Source organism: Indicator indicator, chromosome 37 (genome assembly GCF_027791375.1).
Source record: "Indicator indicator isolate 239-I01 chromosome 37, UM_Iind_1.1, whole genome shotgun sequence".
Lineage (NCBI taxonomy): Eukaryota > Metazoa > Chordata > Aves > Piciformes > Indicatoridae > Indicator > Indicator indicator.
This window is the reverse complement of record NC_072046.1, coordinates 182,501-198,170: the sequence shown is the minus strand read 5'-3', so window position 1 is coordinate 198,170 and position 15,670 is coordinate 182,501. Positions and strand designations below refer to the sequence as shown.

At 53.8% G+C, this 15,670-nt stretch overlaps 1 protein-coding gene across 3 annotated transcripts in view; it reads left to right on the top strand.

The window, feature by feature from the left end:
• Positions 1-15,670, top strand: part of KANSL1 (KAT8 regulatory NSL complex subunit 1) — a 92,476-nt gene that overhangs the window by 76,639 nt on the left and 167 nt on the right. The window contains exons 6-14 of one of the 3 annotated variants that reach the window (XM_054396564.1): positions 984-1,149; positions 6,503-6,688; positions 7,653-7,804; positions 9,055-9,060; positions 9,219-9,337; positions 10,490-10,547; positions 11,473-11,585; positions 14,317-14,566; positions 15,421-15,670. The exon at positions 15,421-15,670 is cut by the window's right edge and continues 167 nt beyond it. In XM_054396564.1, coding sequence (XP_054252539.1) covers positions 984-1,149; positions 6,503-6,688; positions 7,653-7,804; positions 9,055-9,060; positions 9,219-9,337; positions 10,490-10,547; positions 11,473-11,585; positions 14,317-14,566; positions 15,421-15,670 — 1,300 coding nt within the window. Of the gene's footprint in view, positions 1-983; positions 1,150-6,502; positions 6,689-7,172; positions 7,335-7,652; positions 7,805-9,054; positions 9,061-9,218; positions 9,338-10,489; positions 10,548-11,472; positions 11,586-14,316; positions 14,567-15,420 lie in introns of all 3 variants that reach the window. The other 2 variants (XM_054396562.1, XM_054396563.1) reach the window with 2 other exon arrangements.

Sequence of the window (15,670 nt, the reverse complement as noted above, 5' to 3'; positions counted from 1 at the left end):
CTCCAGAATGCCTTTTATTTTTTCCTTTCTGACAACTGAATTGTGCTGCCTCATGTTTTTTATAAAGGAAATTTCAACCTAGATAAAATGAAATGCTTGTAGGCAAATAGAGGAGATGTTAAACTGTCTGTGCTGGTGAGCAGGAGTTCTCTGTTGTGTTTCTGCAAAGCCAGAGGCTTGGGTTGGAAGGGACCTTGAAGCTCAGCTAGTTCCAACCCCACTGCTATGGACAGGGACACCTCCCACTGGACCAGGTTGTTCAAAGCCTCATCCAGCCTGGTTGTCCAGGGATGAGGCATCCACAACTTCTCTGGGCAACCCATTCCAGTGTCTCTCCACTCTCATAGTAAAGACCTTCTTGCTAATCATAGAATCACAGAATCATAGAATGGTCTGGGCTGGAAGGGGCCTCCAAAGGTCATCCAGTCTGACCTCCCTGCAGTCAGCAGGGTCATCCTCAACTAGTCCAGGCTGCCCAGAGTCTCATCGAGCCTCAGCCACCTCCCTGGGCCAGCTGTTCTGGTGTTCCACCCTCATAGTGAAGAACTTCTTCCTGATACCCAATCTAAATCTGTCCTGCTCTAGTTTGAAGCCTTTGCCCCTGGTCCTGTCACCTCAGGCCCTTGTAAACAGTCTCTCCCCATCCTTCTTGTAGGCCCCCTCCAGGTATTGGATGGCAGCTCTGAGGTCTCCCTGGAGCCTTCTCTTCTCCAGGCTGAACAATCCCAGCTCCCTCAGCCTAACCTTATAGCAGAGGTGCTCCAACCTAAGTCTCCCCTGCTCTAGCCTCGAGCCACTGCCCCTTGTCCTACCTCCCAAGAGCAGAGCATCCTTCCATGACTAAAGGTAACAGGTTTTATGTAAGGTGTTGCAAACCCCCAGCCCACCAAGAGCCTTCAGGCTGTTTTTCCACAGGTGTGAGGGAGAGCCCTGAGACAGGTTGACCTGTGAGACGCTGACGCTGTTCTCTGTGCCCTCTGCAGGTCCATCGCAACAGCCTGGGGCGGTGCAGCTGCGACGTGAACCCTTCCTGCGCCCTGTGCGGCACTCGCGGCTCCCCGGCTCTGGACATCCAGTACGATGCCCCTCTGCTGGAGCGCCTCTCCCAGCTGGACTCCTGCGTCCATCCTGTCCTGTCATTCCCAGACGGTAAGAACAGCACCCACGCAGCTGCCGGGGGCCTGAGATGGGTTACAAGGGATGAGTGGAGCTGCTCCAGAGCTGCTCCTCCATCCCGGGCATCCGGAGGGTACAAGCTTGCTTGGGTACAAGCAAGGAATGGTTTGGGCTGGAAGGGATCTTAAAGATCATCCAGTTCAACCCCCTGCCTATGGGACACCTCCTATAGAGCAGGTTGCTCAAGTCTCCACCGAGCCTGGCTTTGAACACTTGCAGGGTGAAAGTATTTTTAGGAGCAGAGCATTTTCTGGAGCTGAAAGGGTCTGGCAAAGTGTTACATCTGAAGCCTGCTTTGTTATCACTGTGGCTATGGGAACGTGACCAGGAGCCTCACCTAGGGTGGAGAAAGCAAGCAGTGCCTGGGAGTCTGTGCTGGGACCTGCTCTTAGGCTGACATCTCTGTTTGTTTCTTTAAACCACTTGAGAAACATTTGCTTCTGCAGAGTTTATTCATCTGTATAGAATTATTTGTGGATTGCTTTAAGGCACAGGAAATTCTTTTTTTTTTTTTTTTTTTTTTGACCTTGTAAGGAATTGTTAATGATCTTCCATGGTTCAGAGGGTGCAGTGGGAAGGGATGTTCCCATTAAGACACTTGTAACAGTATCAGGTTTAATCATCATTAAGAGGAGTAACTAAACCAACCCTGACAGGGGGATGCTCACAGATTTCATGTGCAAGGACTTTTCCCAAGGGAAAAGAAGTCATTTCCAGAGTCTTTTGCTTCATAAGCTGCCAAATTCAACACAAGGCTGCTCTCTGACCAAAAACTAGATGGAGTCCATCTGTCATCTCCTTCCTCTGGTCACAAAATACAGGAGCACAGCTGATAGGAGCTGGTTCTCTCATCAGGAGAGTAAGGCAGTACATAGGTCATAGAATTGTCAGGGTTGGAAGGGAGCTCAAGGCTCAGCCAGTTCCAACCCCCCTGCCATGGCCAGGGACACCTCACACCACAGCAGGTTGCTCACAGCCACATCCAGCCTGGCTGCAAAAACCTCCAGGGATGAGGCTTCCACCACCTCCCTGGGCAACCTGTGCCAGGCTCTCACCACCCTCATGGGGAAGAACTTCTGACATCCAATCTGAATCTCCCCACTTCTAGTTTTGCTCCATCCTCCCTAGTCCTGTCACTACATGACACCCTAAAGAGCCCCTCACCAGCTTTCTTGGAGCCCCCTTAAGATATTGGAAGACCACAATAAGGTCTCCTTGAGGCCTTCTCCTCTTCAGGCTGGGGACAGCAGCCCAAACTCTCTCCAGAGAGGAGCTCCAGCCCTCTGCTTGCCCTCGTGGTGGTTCCTTTACTCTACAGGAGAGTGTGGCTGCTGGAGATGTGAAACACCAGTGGGAATGCTGGGGAGGGGGGCAGGTCTGTGTGCCCCTGTTTCTCCTGAGGCTGTGAGGTGGTGGGTGCAGGTTAAGACACTGAGCTCACATCTGTGTTTGGGTTCATACCCCAGCTTTGCACAAGCTTCGTGTGACAGTGGGAAATGCACGGAGTGGCTGGGAGCAATTAATCTGGCATCTTGCACTAGCACTCGATTTAAACCAGCCTAAAAATAGCACCAAGTTACTATTTTCAACACTAAATCCCCACACACCCTTCCAAAGACACATCTCTGCTGAGGAATGCTGAAGGAGCTAAACACACGGAGCTGCTGGAGCAGAAATTTCCTGATTTCACAGCTCTTGTAATCATGTCTGCAGTGTTAAATTTAATATCCTCAGAAGCCTGTTGGGGGCTATTGCAGCATGGCCACCAGGCAAATGATCTCATCCTATATTCACTTCCCATTTTCTTGGGGTCAGCTGCAGCCAGCTCACATGGTAAGAGATCTGTCCTGGCTGCAGGAGATAAAAAACCCTGGATTTAAAAACTGTACAGTAGAAAGCTTAAAACACCTACACAGAAATACCATTTCCCCTTCTCCCTCCCTACAAATAACTTTGATTATTCAATAATGCCAGGGCTGCTTTTTGGGGGTAGGGATCATGGAATCATAGAATTATTTAGGTTGGAAAAATCTCTCTTAAGATCAAGTCCAACCTTCAGCCCAACACCAGCATGGCCACTAAACCATGGCCCCAAGTGCCATGGCCACAGGTTTCTTGAACACCTCCAGAGTTGGTGACTCCACCACCTGCCTGGGCAGCCTGTTTCAAACCCTGACCACTCTTGCAGCAAAGAAACTCTTCCTCATGTCCAACCCAAACCTCCCCTGGTGCAGTTTGAGGCCAAATTTTCTAGCCAAACATAAAGCCAGGCAGTGTGTTCAGGAAGGGAAATTGCTCACTCTGATGCTGTCAGGCTGCATCAAAGTGTCTTCAAATTGCTCTTGGTGCTCCCCATGATTATTTGGGGGGTGGGCGGGGGGTCTAACCTTAAAACCAGCTGGCTGGCTTGATGGGCAGAGGCTGAGATGAGACCTTCTGGAGGAGGTTGTTAGATGGAGCTGTGAGCATGTGCTGACTTTCACTTTGAGCCTGTCTGCTGCCAGCAGCCGGGGATCTCCGGTGCTGTTTGCCAAGGGCAAAACTGCCAGGCACCACAGGAGGAAGAGGATCATTGGATCATTTCTCCTTCTTCTGGCAAGCAGAACACAGGATCTGTGGCATTTAACCCCTTGCTCTTCATAAGTGCTTTGTCCCTTTCCTTTAGGGTTGAGGAGTTTTTTGTTGCTGTTGGGTTTTTATTTCTTCTTTTTTTTTTCCTCTGGTTCATCTGATTTCTCGCTGGGAATTTTCAGATGATGTAATAACCTTGGTGGGGAGGCTGTGAGTCGGGGCTCTGGTTGCCATCTGCTGGTCCCTGGGAGGCCTGCACTGCTCCACCGAGAGGGAGGAGGAGGAGGAGGGACCATGTCACTTGCTGCACAGACTGGTGCAGGCCGTGCTGTGACAGCAGGACAGTGACAAGCCAGCAAGGACTCGTTTTTCTGCTGACAAAATTTTGTCTTGCTTTTTTCCCTTCCCTCTGACCTGTTTCCTCCTTCCACAGATGTGTGGGCTGCTGGGATGGGAGGAATTTTCAGGAGAAGGCAGAAAATGAACAGAAGAGAGGCTGTTTTCCCAAAGTCAGAGCACTTCAGCACAGTTGTATTGCAGCCTCCCTGACAACAGAATCCCAGCATGGTGGGGTTGGAAGGGACCTCTGGAGATCATCCAGTCCAACCCCCCTGCTAAAGCAGGGCACCCACAGCAGCTTGCCCAGGATCACAATGGCCAGGTGGGGTTGGAAGCTCTCCACACAAGGAGACTCCACAACCTCTCTGGGCAGCCTGCTCCAGGCCTCCAGCACCCTCCTGGTTTTGAAGTTTCTCCTTCTGCTTAGATGGAACCTCCTGGGTTCCAGTTGGTGCCCATTGCCCCTTCTCCTGTCACTGGGCACCACTGAGAAGATTCTGACCCCATCCTCTTGCCCCCCAACCCTTTAGCTGTTGATCAGCATCGATAAGATCAGGCTGGTTTGAAAGGAATCTAGTAATAAACTCAAAAAAACCTCTGCTAAGAGACAAAGCATGCAATGGTGCTCTCACACTGTGATTGCCCTTCCTTAGCACATGGAGGAGGCTGAATCAGTAACCATCAAGGTACCAGAATTGGGGCTTTCTTGGCTTTTTCCTGAGCTTCAAATCCACCTCCCCACCCCCAATCTCCCCCCCAGTTAATCACAGCCAGCTCCAGCCCATACTCTGCCAGCTCTCTCCATCCTGTTTGCCTGCCTGGGGCTGCTGAGGCTTTCCAGTTCCTGGAACTGGTGTGGAAGTATTGAGGAGAGATTCAGATACCAGCCACTGAGACTCCCAACAGGGCTTGAATCTCTGCCACATGCCCTCTGAGATGATCTCAATGCAGTTCTTAATCCCAGGGCAGCTCCTAATTGCCTCCACATCCCCTCTTCAGGCACAGAGCGAGGAGCTTTGTTCCTTCAGCAGGGCCTGGGAAGGTTCAGCTCTGCTCAGGGCTGTTTCAAAGTCCCTGTGAAAATGTCATGTGAGCTTGAGATGTGGGGGAGGGATGTTTGTACTCTACTGATGCTCAGTCTTGGTGCTTTTAACTCCTGGTTGTGGCAGCAGGAGTTTGCATCGGGCTGTCCCCCCTCCACTGGCAACAGGCTACTGGTCTGTACTGGGGGAAGAGAGCAGATGGGTGGCCTGTGAGAGAGAGCACAGACACTGCTGTGTGCTTGGAGAAGATAAATCCACATCTCTGGGGTTCTCCTGTTAAACCCAAAGCTTTTAATGCTTCTCCAAACCTAGAGTTTTGTCCCTTAGGGATATAGAAGAGGGATGAGTCTTGGAAAAGATTTAGGCAGCAGGATTTGGTGATCAGATGTGAAGTTTGAAGCCATGAGGATGAAAGGAAGGCTTATTTGTGGGACTCCTGAGGATGGAGTTGTTTGCTATTCCAGTTAGCAGTTTTTAATCCACTGTAGCCTATCTGCCCAAGAAATGCATTCAATAATCTCTGTCTTCTGACTGGGGCTCAAGTGTGGACCTGGATGGGACTGAGGAGAAAGCAAGCTTGAGGAATGTGAGAAGTGTCTGCTGAACTTCACAGCAGGGAGTCAGTTGTGAGGTGGCAAGAGCAGGGACAGGATACTCTGCACTGCTGTCACCTGTGGTATGCACAGAGCCCTCAGCCTCCCAGTGCCCCTTTGTTTGCAGCTCCCAGGGGGCTGTGTGACCTGGCCCTGCCTGGGGAGCTCCTGGAGAGCAGCAGCACCTCTGCTCATGGAGCCTCTGAAGAGTACTCACTCACACGACCTTCCTTCAGTGGTCATCAGCAGATTAACATCATGCATAACTTGGTTGGCTCTTGGGTCCACCTGAAACTGTGGATTTCAGCTGAATTCCTCTCTTTCAGCCCCACACTGGTGTAGATTTGATGTGCTGAGGTATCTCTGATTCTGAGGAGTCAGATCTGAGATAGCAGAATGGAGCATGGCAGTGCAGGAGATAACTTCTGTAGTAAAGATGCATGGTTTGGTGACAAAGGCTTCATTCTCCTGCTGGGATACACTTGGGGCTGTGCATCCTGTGGGAATGTCCTTCTCCTAGAGAGCTTCAGATTAGAAATGTTAGATCCTATCACTGCAGGTCCTCCTAGAGCGTGAAGGAGGTGTAAGCAAGCCTGGGTTTTAGAGTCAACACCTCTGTGTTTGCTGAGGAATCTTCTTACTGGGAGACTGGGAGAGAGACCTAGATGGTCTTGAAGGTCCCTGCCAAGCCAAACCATTCCATGAATCTGTGAATGAATCCCAGAGCTTTCTGAGGCACGCTGGAGTTGATTGGAATGCCTGTTCTGTGTCCCTCTGCAGATGTGCCGACGAGCCTGCACTTCCAGAGCATGTTGAAATCCCAGTGGCAGAACAAACCCTACGAGAAAATTAAAGCTCCCAAAAAGCTCTCGCTGAAGCACAGAGCCCCCATGCCTGCCAGCAGCCTGTCTGACCCTGCTCGCAAGGACCGCCACAAGCTGGTGAACTCCTTCTTCACCGCAGCCAGTAAGTGTCCTCCTGCACCCAACCACCTGCAGAAACACCACAGCCCTGTGGTCTGGGAGGAGAGAGGAGGAAGAGGATGCCCTTCAAATTCAGCTCTCAGGGATGAGGCTGAAGGTGAAATGTGTGCAGGTTGTGAAGTTCAGGTTGGTCTTGGTTTGTAGGGACCTCTTCTTGAGCAGCCTGAGGTTGTGCTCATGCTGGGCTGGGCATTAGGACAGCTCTGAGCACATCCCTCCAGCACCCCAATGGTGCTGAGCCTGACCTGTGTGGTTTGTAGGGACCTCTTCTTGAGCAGCCTGAGGCTGTGCTCATGCTGGGCTGGGCTTTAGGACAGCTCTGAGCACATCCCTCCAGCACCCCGATGGTGCTGAGCCTGACCTGTGTGGATTTACGGAGCCGGTTAGCCCTGCCCGAGGCTGCTGTGGCAACAGAAAGAGAGGTGAAAACTTGCCTTTCATAGCTCTTTCTCTGTTCCCCTCCTCAGAGCGCTCCCATCCAAAAGCCCCAGCAGACAAGGCACACAGGCCACCCTTAGACGAGTTTTCGGCCGTGGCCAAGGCCGAGAGCGCTGCAGAGCGCTCGCTTGTGCCGCCTGCTGCCCCTGACAGAAGGCGATTGCGAGACTGCTCGGCTGAGAGGAGCGAAGGTAGGCGCCCAGGGCCAGCTCTCTCGGGGGGAGCTTGGGCTTTGCTGCACATCCAGCCTCTCTCCCCACCTTCAGCCTCGGAGACGGGGGGCACTGCACTGCTTCTGGGCGTCCGCTCTAACTGCTTCTTCCCGCAGGGCCTCTCCAGCTGCTGGCCGCCGTCAGGAGATGCTTCTCTCGCACAAAGCGCTCTGCAGCACAGACCCTTTCTGCTGCACATGGTCCTTTTCTGTCCAACGCCATTCCTCTTCAGTGTGCTTTTTGGGTTTGTCCTTGCTAATGTCATCCTTCCATTTTCTCCCACCCTCCCTTGTGTAGTGTTGAAGCATCACACGGACGTTGGTGGCCCAAGCTACTTGTCAGCAGCTGCGACCCCCACGCCTCACAGCCCCATAGCGCGGCAGCTGTCCACCTCCTCAGAAGGCTCTGCTCCTGCCAGCACGAGTTCACAGGGCACCTCCAACACAGCTGTAAGTACCTAGTGCCTTTCTGGAGAGCTTTCTGAGCTCAGCTCTGTCGTGGAGACCAACTCTGAGCTTCCCAGTTCAGGAGACTGGGGACTGCTGGAGGGAGTCCACTGAAGGCTACAAAGATGCTGAGGGGCCTGGAGCATCTCTATGAGGAGGAAAGGCTGAGAGCCCTGGGGCTGTTGAGCCTGGAGAAGAGCAGCCCCAGAGGGAACCTGATCAATGCTCAGCAAGAGCTAAAGGCTGGGGGGCAAGAGAATGGGGTCAGACTCTTCTCAGTGGTGTCCAGGAACAGGAGAAGGGACAACAGGCACAAACTAGAACCCAGGAGGTTCCATATAAACAGGAAAAGAAACTTCTTTCTGGAGCCCTGGAGCAGGCTGCCTAGAGAAGTTGTGGAGTCTCCTCTGAAAGATTCCAAACCCACCTGGCCATTGTGATGCTGGGTGCCCCTGCTTTAGCAGAGGGGAGAGGTCGGACTCGATTATCTCCAGAGGTCCCTTCCAGTCCCACCATTCCATGACTCCCTGCTGCCATGGCAATAGTTGCCCACGCATTTCTGTCTTCATACAGCTTCACCAGGAGACCCAGGCCCTGGCTGTGTCAGGTCCCCAGCAGTTGGGTTGCCACCTGGTTTTACACTGAAAGCTGCAGGGACCAAAGGAGAGGGCAAACATGGTAAATGGCAGGTGAACCTGGTAGGAAAATGATTGTGTATCAAGCTGATCCAGGAGGACTCATGTCACTGTACCACACACATTTGGAGGAAGTTTTTGAGTAGACGGATGGTAGGAGAGCACCCAGAATTCAGTCAGGTTTGGATAGCTGGGTGTAGAGATTAGTTCTGACTTGGGAGATCTATTCCAGTTAAGAGTGCAGTGCAGATGGAAGCTGTTAGGCTCTTGGTACAGCTGGTGAAGTCTTGTGTGACTGCTTCACATTCCACCTGTCACCTGTGGCAGGTCCAGACCCCCAGCAGGGACATGGGCAGGAAGGCTCTTTCTGAACAGGATGGTTCTTCACTCTTCCTGGTGGCCTCCTCACCTCCCTTACATTGGTAGTGAGGGGCTGGATTGTGGGAGAGTTTTCTTACTGGGTCAGTTTATCAGTCTCCATATCCACCTGACTGCAGTGACAGATGGTGGCTGGAGCTCAGCAGCCCTTGTTCACCTTGTTTCAGTGCCTGCAGGGCCACCACAGCCCTTACCCTTGTTTGCACCTTCCAAGCTAAGGAGTTTTGGTTGGGAGGCAAGCAGCAGGTGAACTCCATTGTGGTGCAAACTGCTGTTGGTTCTGGAGTCTCCATAGATCATAAATAGGTCATGTGGCTCCAAGGCCATTTGTGTGAGGCCATCAATGAGTTAAAATGACAAAGCCTACAGCCCTTTCTCACATGGTTCTTGCCTTCATGTTCCAGCAGCCAAGGAGGAGGAGAGGAGAAAGCTCATTTGATATTAACAACATTGTCATCCCCATGTCCGTTGCTGCAACGACTCGTGTGGAGAAGCTGCAGTACAAAGAGATCCTCACCCCCAGGTACATGCCTGATCCCTGGCTCCCATGGGATTCTTACATCCCAGGCTTTGCTGTGCAACTGTCCTGTGTCAGAAGTTCAGCCCTGGCCTAGGGCTTTGTTCCTGTGGGTGCTAACCTGCTGAGGAAAAGAGCTTCTGTATTCCTTGGATGTAGAAGGTTTGGAAAACTTCTCATTGATGGAGACTGCTGAGGAGTTAGGGAATGTGTTGTCTGAGTGTCTTTCATACATGGCAGTCAGCTGCCACGCTCTGGGCTCTGTGCAGTCCAAAGGCATCCTGGTTGTCCTCTGTCCTGCTGCAGAGCTGCTGTGTTGAGCCAGAGGTCCTGGTGGTTTCTCAGCTCTGCTCATGCCTAGGCTGGGTTAATGTGACACTGCCTTGGGTCACAGCAGCCAGGAGAAGCCCTCCTGTGCCAGGGCAGTGGTAGGCATCAGGAGTTGCCTCTCCACATCTGAGTGCAAGGAGGTGAGCTGCTCTGGATGGTCTTGGATTAACACCACGGATGAGATCAGCTCCTGGGTTTCTCACCCAAGTGCTCGCTGGGAATGTGCCAACTTGCTGCAGCACTGGTGCAGCCTCTTCATCCAGACTGCCCAGTTCCCAGTCCTCCCTTTTCCTTCCCAGTTTCCAGGTCTCTTTCCCAACTTGTCTCTATTTTCCTCCTGGTCCTACATGCTCTTTTCAGGCTCTGTTTGTAGTGGGACAGGGAGGGAACCTGTTGCTGAGCCAGAGGAAGAGGAGGAAATGCTGCAGCATCTGCTCTGCTTCCTCTGCCCTTGGCAAGCAGGAGCTGGGCAGGGAGACAGAAGGAAGAGCCACAGTGGGAGGACACTTTAACCTTGCTCTCCGTTCCTGACCCTCCCAGTGTGGAAGGACATCTCCTGCCAGTCCCCCAGTGCTGTACTTTGGCTGTGAGCCCACCACAGAAAGATCTGCTCAAAATGAAGCAGGCTCATGGGGGGAGGGGAGAAACCTTCTTCTGATACCACAGGAGGGCTTTTGGATAGGCAAAAGTGGCCACTTGGCTTAAAACTGAGCTGAGGTCCATTGCTCTTTGTGGCAGGGTTGGCTTTTGAGTTGCCCCAAAGACAGTGGCAGTGTGAGCAGGGCCTGTGCTGCTGTGCCTGTGGCTGACTGATGTTGTGTGTTACAGCTGGCGGGAAGTAGACATCAGCGCTCTGAAAGCCAGCCCTGATGAAGACAACGAGGAGGTAAGGTGGTGTTTGTTTCCCAGGTAATGTGGGGTGGGGTTGGTAGTGTCCATGGAGGACACCAGAAGGAACTGGGCACAAGGTCCTCAGCAGAGAGGTGTGGAGCCTCTTCCTTTTGTGCAAAAGAAGGACATGCTTGGGCTTGCAGACACCAGCCTGGGGGTGGTTCCTTCTCAGGAGAGGTGTGGTAGGGCAGAAGTTAAATTAATTGGCTGGGTACAGCTGAGGCTGAGGTCTGGCTGCTGTCAGGAGACCTCTCTGGACCTCCTCTTGTTACGGAATGGGCTGATCAAGAAATGAGGAGCACTCACACCACACAGTTACTGTTTGAGCTAAACTGATAGCGATGGCATTTCCCTGAGTCCCTGTGTCGGGTGAGGGACTGCCCTTGGCTTGGGTTCTCAGTCTCTGCCCAAGCAAGGCAGGCTGGCTCTAACATGGTGCTCACTGGCAGCATCTGCCTCCCTCCACACACAGACACTGAGGGAGCCTGGAGAGAAGACTCTGAGGGAACCTTAGAGCTGCCTTCTGATAGCTGAAGGAAGCCTACAGGAAGGCTGCAGGAGGAGTTTCCATGAGGGTGTCTAGAGACAGGACAAAGGGGAATGGATTGAGGCTAAGGGAGAGCAGGGTTAGACTGGATCTTAGGAAGAAGTTCTTCAGTATGAGGATGGTGATACTCTGGAATGGGCTGCCCTGGGAGGTTGTGGATGCCTCCTCCCTAGAGGTGTTCCAGGCCAGGTTGGATGAGGCCTTGAGGCCTAAGTCTAGTTGAGAGGTGTCCCTGCCCATGGTGGGGAGGTTGGAGCAGATGATCTCTGGGGTCGTTTCCAACCTGAGCCCTTCTCTGATTCCCACTGGCAGCTCTGCACCTTGGTGTTTACTGTGAGGCAGCTCTGACCAAGCCTTGTCCCCTCCCTTTCAGATCGAGGACTTGTCTGATTCTGCCTTCGCTGCCCGGCACGGCAAGTGTGAGGAGATGGAGCGGGCACGGTGGCTGTGGAGCACCAGCGTGCCCCCGCAGCGGCGGGGCAGCAGGTATGGCACTGGCACCAGCACAGCTCCTCAGCAGGGGACAGGGGGTGCAGAGGGCTTTCCTTGTCCAACATGACATTCCCTGCTCTTGGGAGCAGGTCGTGGAGGAGTTCCTGGGTTGGCTGATCGATGAAAGTGGTTAAAGCTTGTATGGGAAAGGTCTTGGTTACCACAAGAGCAGCTTGAGAAGCCCTTCTAGGAGCAGGAGGTGGTCTGCTTAGGTGAGGCTGAAGTTACATGCCAGTTACACGCCAGTTACACACCAGTTACATGCCAGACAACCTAGTCATGCACTGTCTGTTGGAATTCTGCTTTCTCAAGCACTTTGACCACTCTAGAAGAGTGGAACTGGTGCACCAGTCCAGACTGAAACAGAAGGGCCAAGGTGGGCACCTCTCTGCAGGAGCAAGGACCAGAGGACTTTCTCAGTGTCACATCTTGGTCTCTCTTGGCTGTCTCTGCTTGGTTGCTTCAGCAGTGCCATTTCTCTGCTCCGCTTCCACACAAGTCCTGATGTTCCTCTGCTCACTTGATGGCCTTCCTGCAGTGTGTATGGAGCCATCATGTGCCCAGGTGGCCAAGAAGGCCAACAGCCTCCTGGCTTAGATCAGCAGTGGTGTGGCCAGCAGGATTAGAGAGGAGATTGTCCTGTACTCAGCACTGGAGAGGCTGTACCTCAAATCCTGGGTTCAGTTTTGGGGCCCTCGAGGAGGTGCTGGAGCAGGTCCAGAGAAGGGCAATGAAGCTGCTGAAGGGTCTGTGAACAGGGCTGGTGAGGAGCAGATGGGGGACCTGGGGTTGTCTAGTCTGGAGGAGGCTTTGTGTTGCTGTGATTCCACCAGGACCTTGCTCCCTGCCTGGGGAGTACCTGGGCCAGGTAGCAGCTGTAAACATGGAGGTGAAGCCATGTAGAACTCTTTGTGACCTGCTCCAGCAGATCTGCTGAGCATCTTGTAGTCTTCCTGCCTAGAGGATATGACAGCTTGGTTTGGCTTTTTCCTGTAGCAGCTTTTAAATTGCTTCTTGCCTCAGCATGTGGACTCCATCAAGCTCACTGCCTTAGTCTGGTTGGGGCTGGTCTTGTCTCAGTTCTGATGAACATTTTGGCCAAGGTAGATTTTTAAAATCTGATCCTTTGCCAGACTTTAGTTGCTGCTTGCAGTGGCAGTTCATCTTGTAGAGCTGCACCTATAAGTGGAGAACTCCAGTTGGGTTTCTCCCCTTGCAGCCTGTGGGTCATTTATCTGGGAGGTCCTGGAGGTGCTCAAACTTCCTTAATTCTTGTTTGAAATCCTCTGAAACTGAAGGGGTTTGCAGTGCTGCTCCTACACTCAGCTGCTGAACTGGCTGCATTTTCAGCATCTCTGATTCACTACACTCTTGAAGTGCCTGGTGTCACATGGTGTGTGGATGGTGGAACCACTGGGAGAGTGATTCTGGTGTGTCTGAGCTCATAGGGGTGGCTTCTCAGCATGGTGTTCCTCCAGCACTCACAGCGTAGGAGATGTGTGGGACATGGAGAGCCTTAGGAGAGCAGCATGAGTGTTGCAAAGCTGCCTCAGGACAGAGATGGCCCTGGATGAGTTTAACCTTTGGCCTGAAATTGTACCAGGAGAGGTTTAGGTTGGACATGGGTCAAAATTTCTGTCCTGCAAGAGTGGTCAGGGATTAGAACAGGCTGCTTGGGGAGGTGGTGAAGTCACCATCCCTGGAGGTGTTCAAGAACTGTATGGATATGGCCCTTGGGGAGATGGTTTGGTGTCCATGGTAGTGTTGGGTTGATGGCTGGACTGGATGATCTTAGAGGGCTTTTCCAACCCAAACAATTCATAGAATCATAGAATCAAGAAGGTTGGAAGAGACCTCAAAGATCATCGAGTCCAACCTGTCACCCTAAACCTCATGACTATCTAAACCATGGCACCAAGTGCCACGTCCAATCCCCTCTTGAACACCTGCAGGGATGGTGACTCCACCACCTCCCTGGGCAGCACATTCCAATGGCCAACCACTCTCTCTGTGAAGAACTTTCTCCTCACCTCCAGCCTAAACCTCCCCTGGCACAGCTTGAGACTGTGTCCTCTTGTTCTGGTGCTGGTTGCCTGGGAGAAGAGACCAAACCCCTCCTGGCTACAACCTCCCTTCAGGTAGTTGTAGACAGCAATGAGGTCACCCCTGAGCCTCCTCTTCTCCAGGCTGAACACCCCCAGCTCCCTCAGCCTCTCCTCATAGGGGTTGTGCTCAAGGCCTCTCCCTAGCCTCGTTGCCCTTCTCTGGACATGCTCCAGCAATTCAACATCTTTCCTAAACTGAGGGGCCCAGAACTGGACACAGTACTCAAGGTGTGGCCTAACCAGTGCTGTGTACAGGGGTACAATGACCTCCCTGCTCCTGCTGGCCACACTATGCCTGATGCAGGCCAGGATGCCATTGGCTCTCTTGGCCACCTGGGCACACTGCTGGCTCATGTTCAGCTGCTCTCAACCAGTACCCCCAGGTCCCTTTCCACCTGGCTGCTCTCAGCCACTCTGACCCCAGCCTGTAGCTCTGCATGGGGTTGTTGTGGCCAAAGTGGAGCAATTCTATGGTGTGCCCAGATCCCCAGGGCGTTCCCCATCGTATGGCTGCTGCCGAGGAGGAGGCAGTGGCAGGGGATGGCAGGGTGGCAGGGAGCAGCCTGGGCCCCTGTCTGGGTGGGACTGAAGGCAGGCTCTCGGATGTGTTCCTATCTCAGGTCTTACAGATCGACAGACGGACGGACGACCCCCCAGCTGGGGAACCCCTCGACCCCCCAGCCGGCATCCCCTGACGTGGGCAGCTGCCACTCCCACCCGGAGCTGTCCCACACCCACTCCCCGCGCAGCCCCATCAGCCCCGAACTGCTCTCTGCCCCCCTCACGCCCCTCTCCCGGGACTCCCTGCGGCTCCTGTCCGGCGAGGACGCCACTCGCTGCTCCACGCCTGAGGCCAGCTTCGATGAGCAGGTGAGTGGAGTGCTGCCTGCTGCCTCCCCTTCTGCCCCTCGCCCCCAGCTTTGGTCCTCAAACAGGGCTCGTTTGACCCCCTTGCTGCTGGGAGACAGCTTGGAAACCTGCCTGGGGGGGATGCCACGATGGGAGATGCCATCCAAATGGTCATCTGGGCAGGATGCCGAGCCTAGGGCCATTGGGCATTGGGTGATTCTCCAGCAGCTGGTTCAGTTTGGAGGCTGCTGTGTCCTCCCCACACAGGCCAGAGCTTCCCCTGTGCTGTTAATAATTCCATGCCCAGCACAGCACTGTGGAGCTGCCAGCTCTGAGCACAGCTGCAAGCAGCTGAGTTGGCAGGCGGAGGGGAGCAGAAGAGCTGCTCCGAGGGTGGCAAGGGAGCAGAAGAGCTGCTCCAAGGGTGGCAGGGGGGCAGAAGAGCTGCTCCAAGGGTGGCAGGGGGCAGAAGAGCTGCTCCGAGGGTGGCAGGGGGGCAGAAGAGCTGCTCTGAGGGTGTCAAGGGAACAGAAGAGCTGCTCCGAGGGTGGCACAAGACAGAAGAGCTGCTCTGAGGGTGTCAAGGGAAGCAGAAGAGCTGCTCCGAGGGTGGCACAAGACAGAAGAGCTGCTCTGAGGGTGTCAAGGAAGCAGAAGAGCTGCTCCAAGGGTGGCACAGGGCAGAAGAGCTGCTCCAAGGGTGGCAGGGGGGCAGAAGAGCTGCTCCAAGGGTGGCAGGGGAGCCAAAGAGCTGCTCCAAGGGTGGCAGGGGGGCAGAAGAGCTGCTCCAGGGGTGGCAGAAGAGCTGTTCCAGGGGTGGCAGGGGGGCAGAAGAGCTGCTCCAAGCACGTCCCACAGCCCCGTCTCTCCCTCAGGCCGTGCAGCCCTGGGAGCGCCGCACCTTTCCGCTCTCCTACGATCCCAGGACAGAGTGCGAGGACCAATCCGACGCCCAGGACCGGTTGTCGCGCTGCACCCGGCGCACGTCGGGCAGCAAATCCTCCCGGGAGCCCGATGGCACTTCTGCTTTGCCCAACCTGGCCAGCCTCAAGAGCCGAACCCCTCTGGTGACATCCCCTTCCTCCTCCTCCTCCCCTTCCTCCTCTTCCTCTTCCTCCTCCTCCT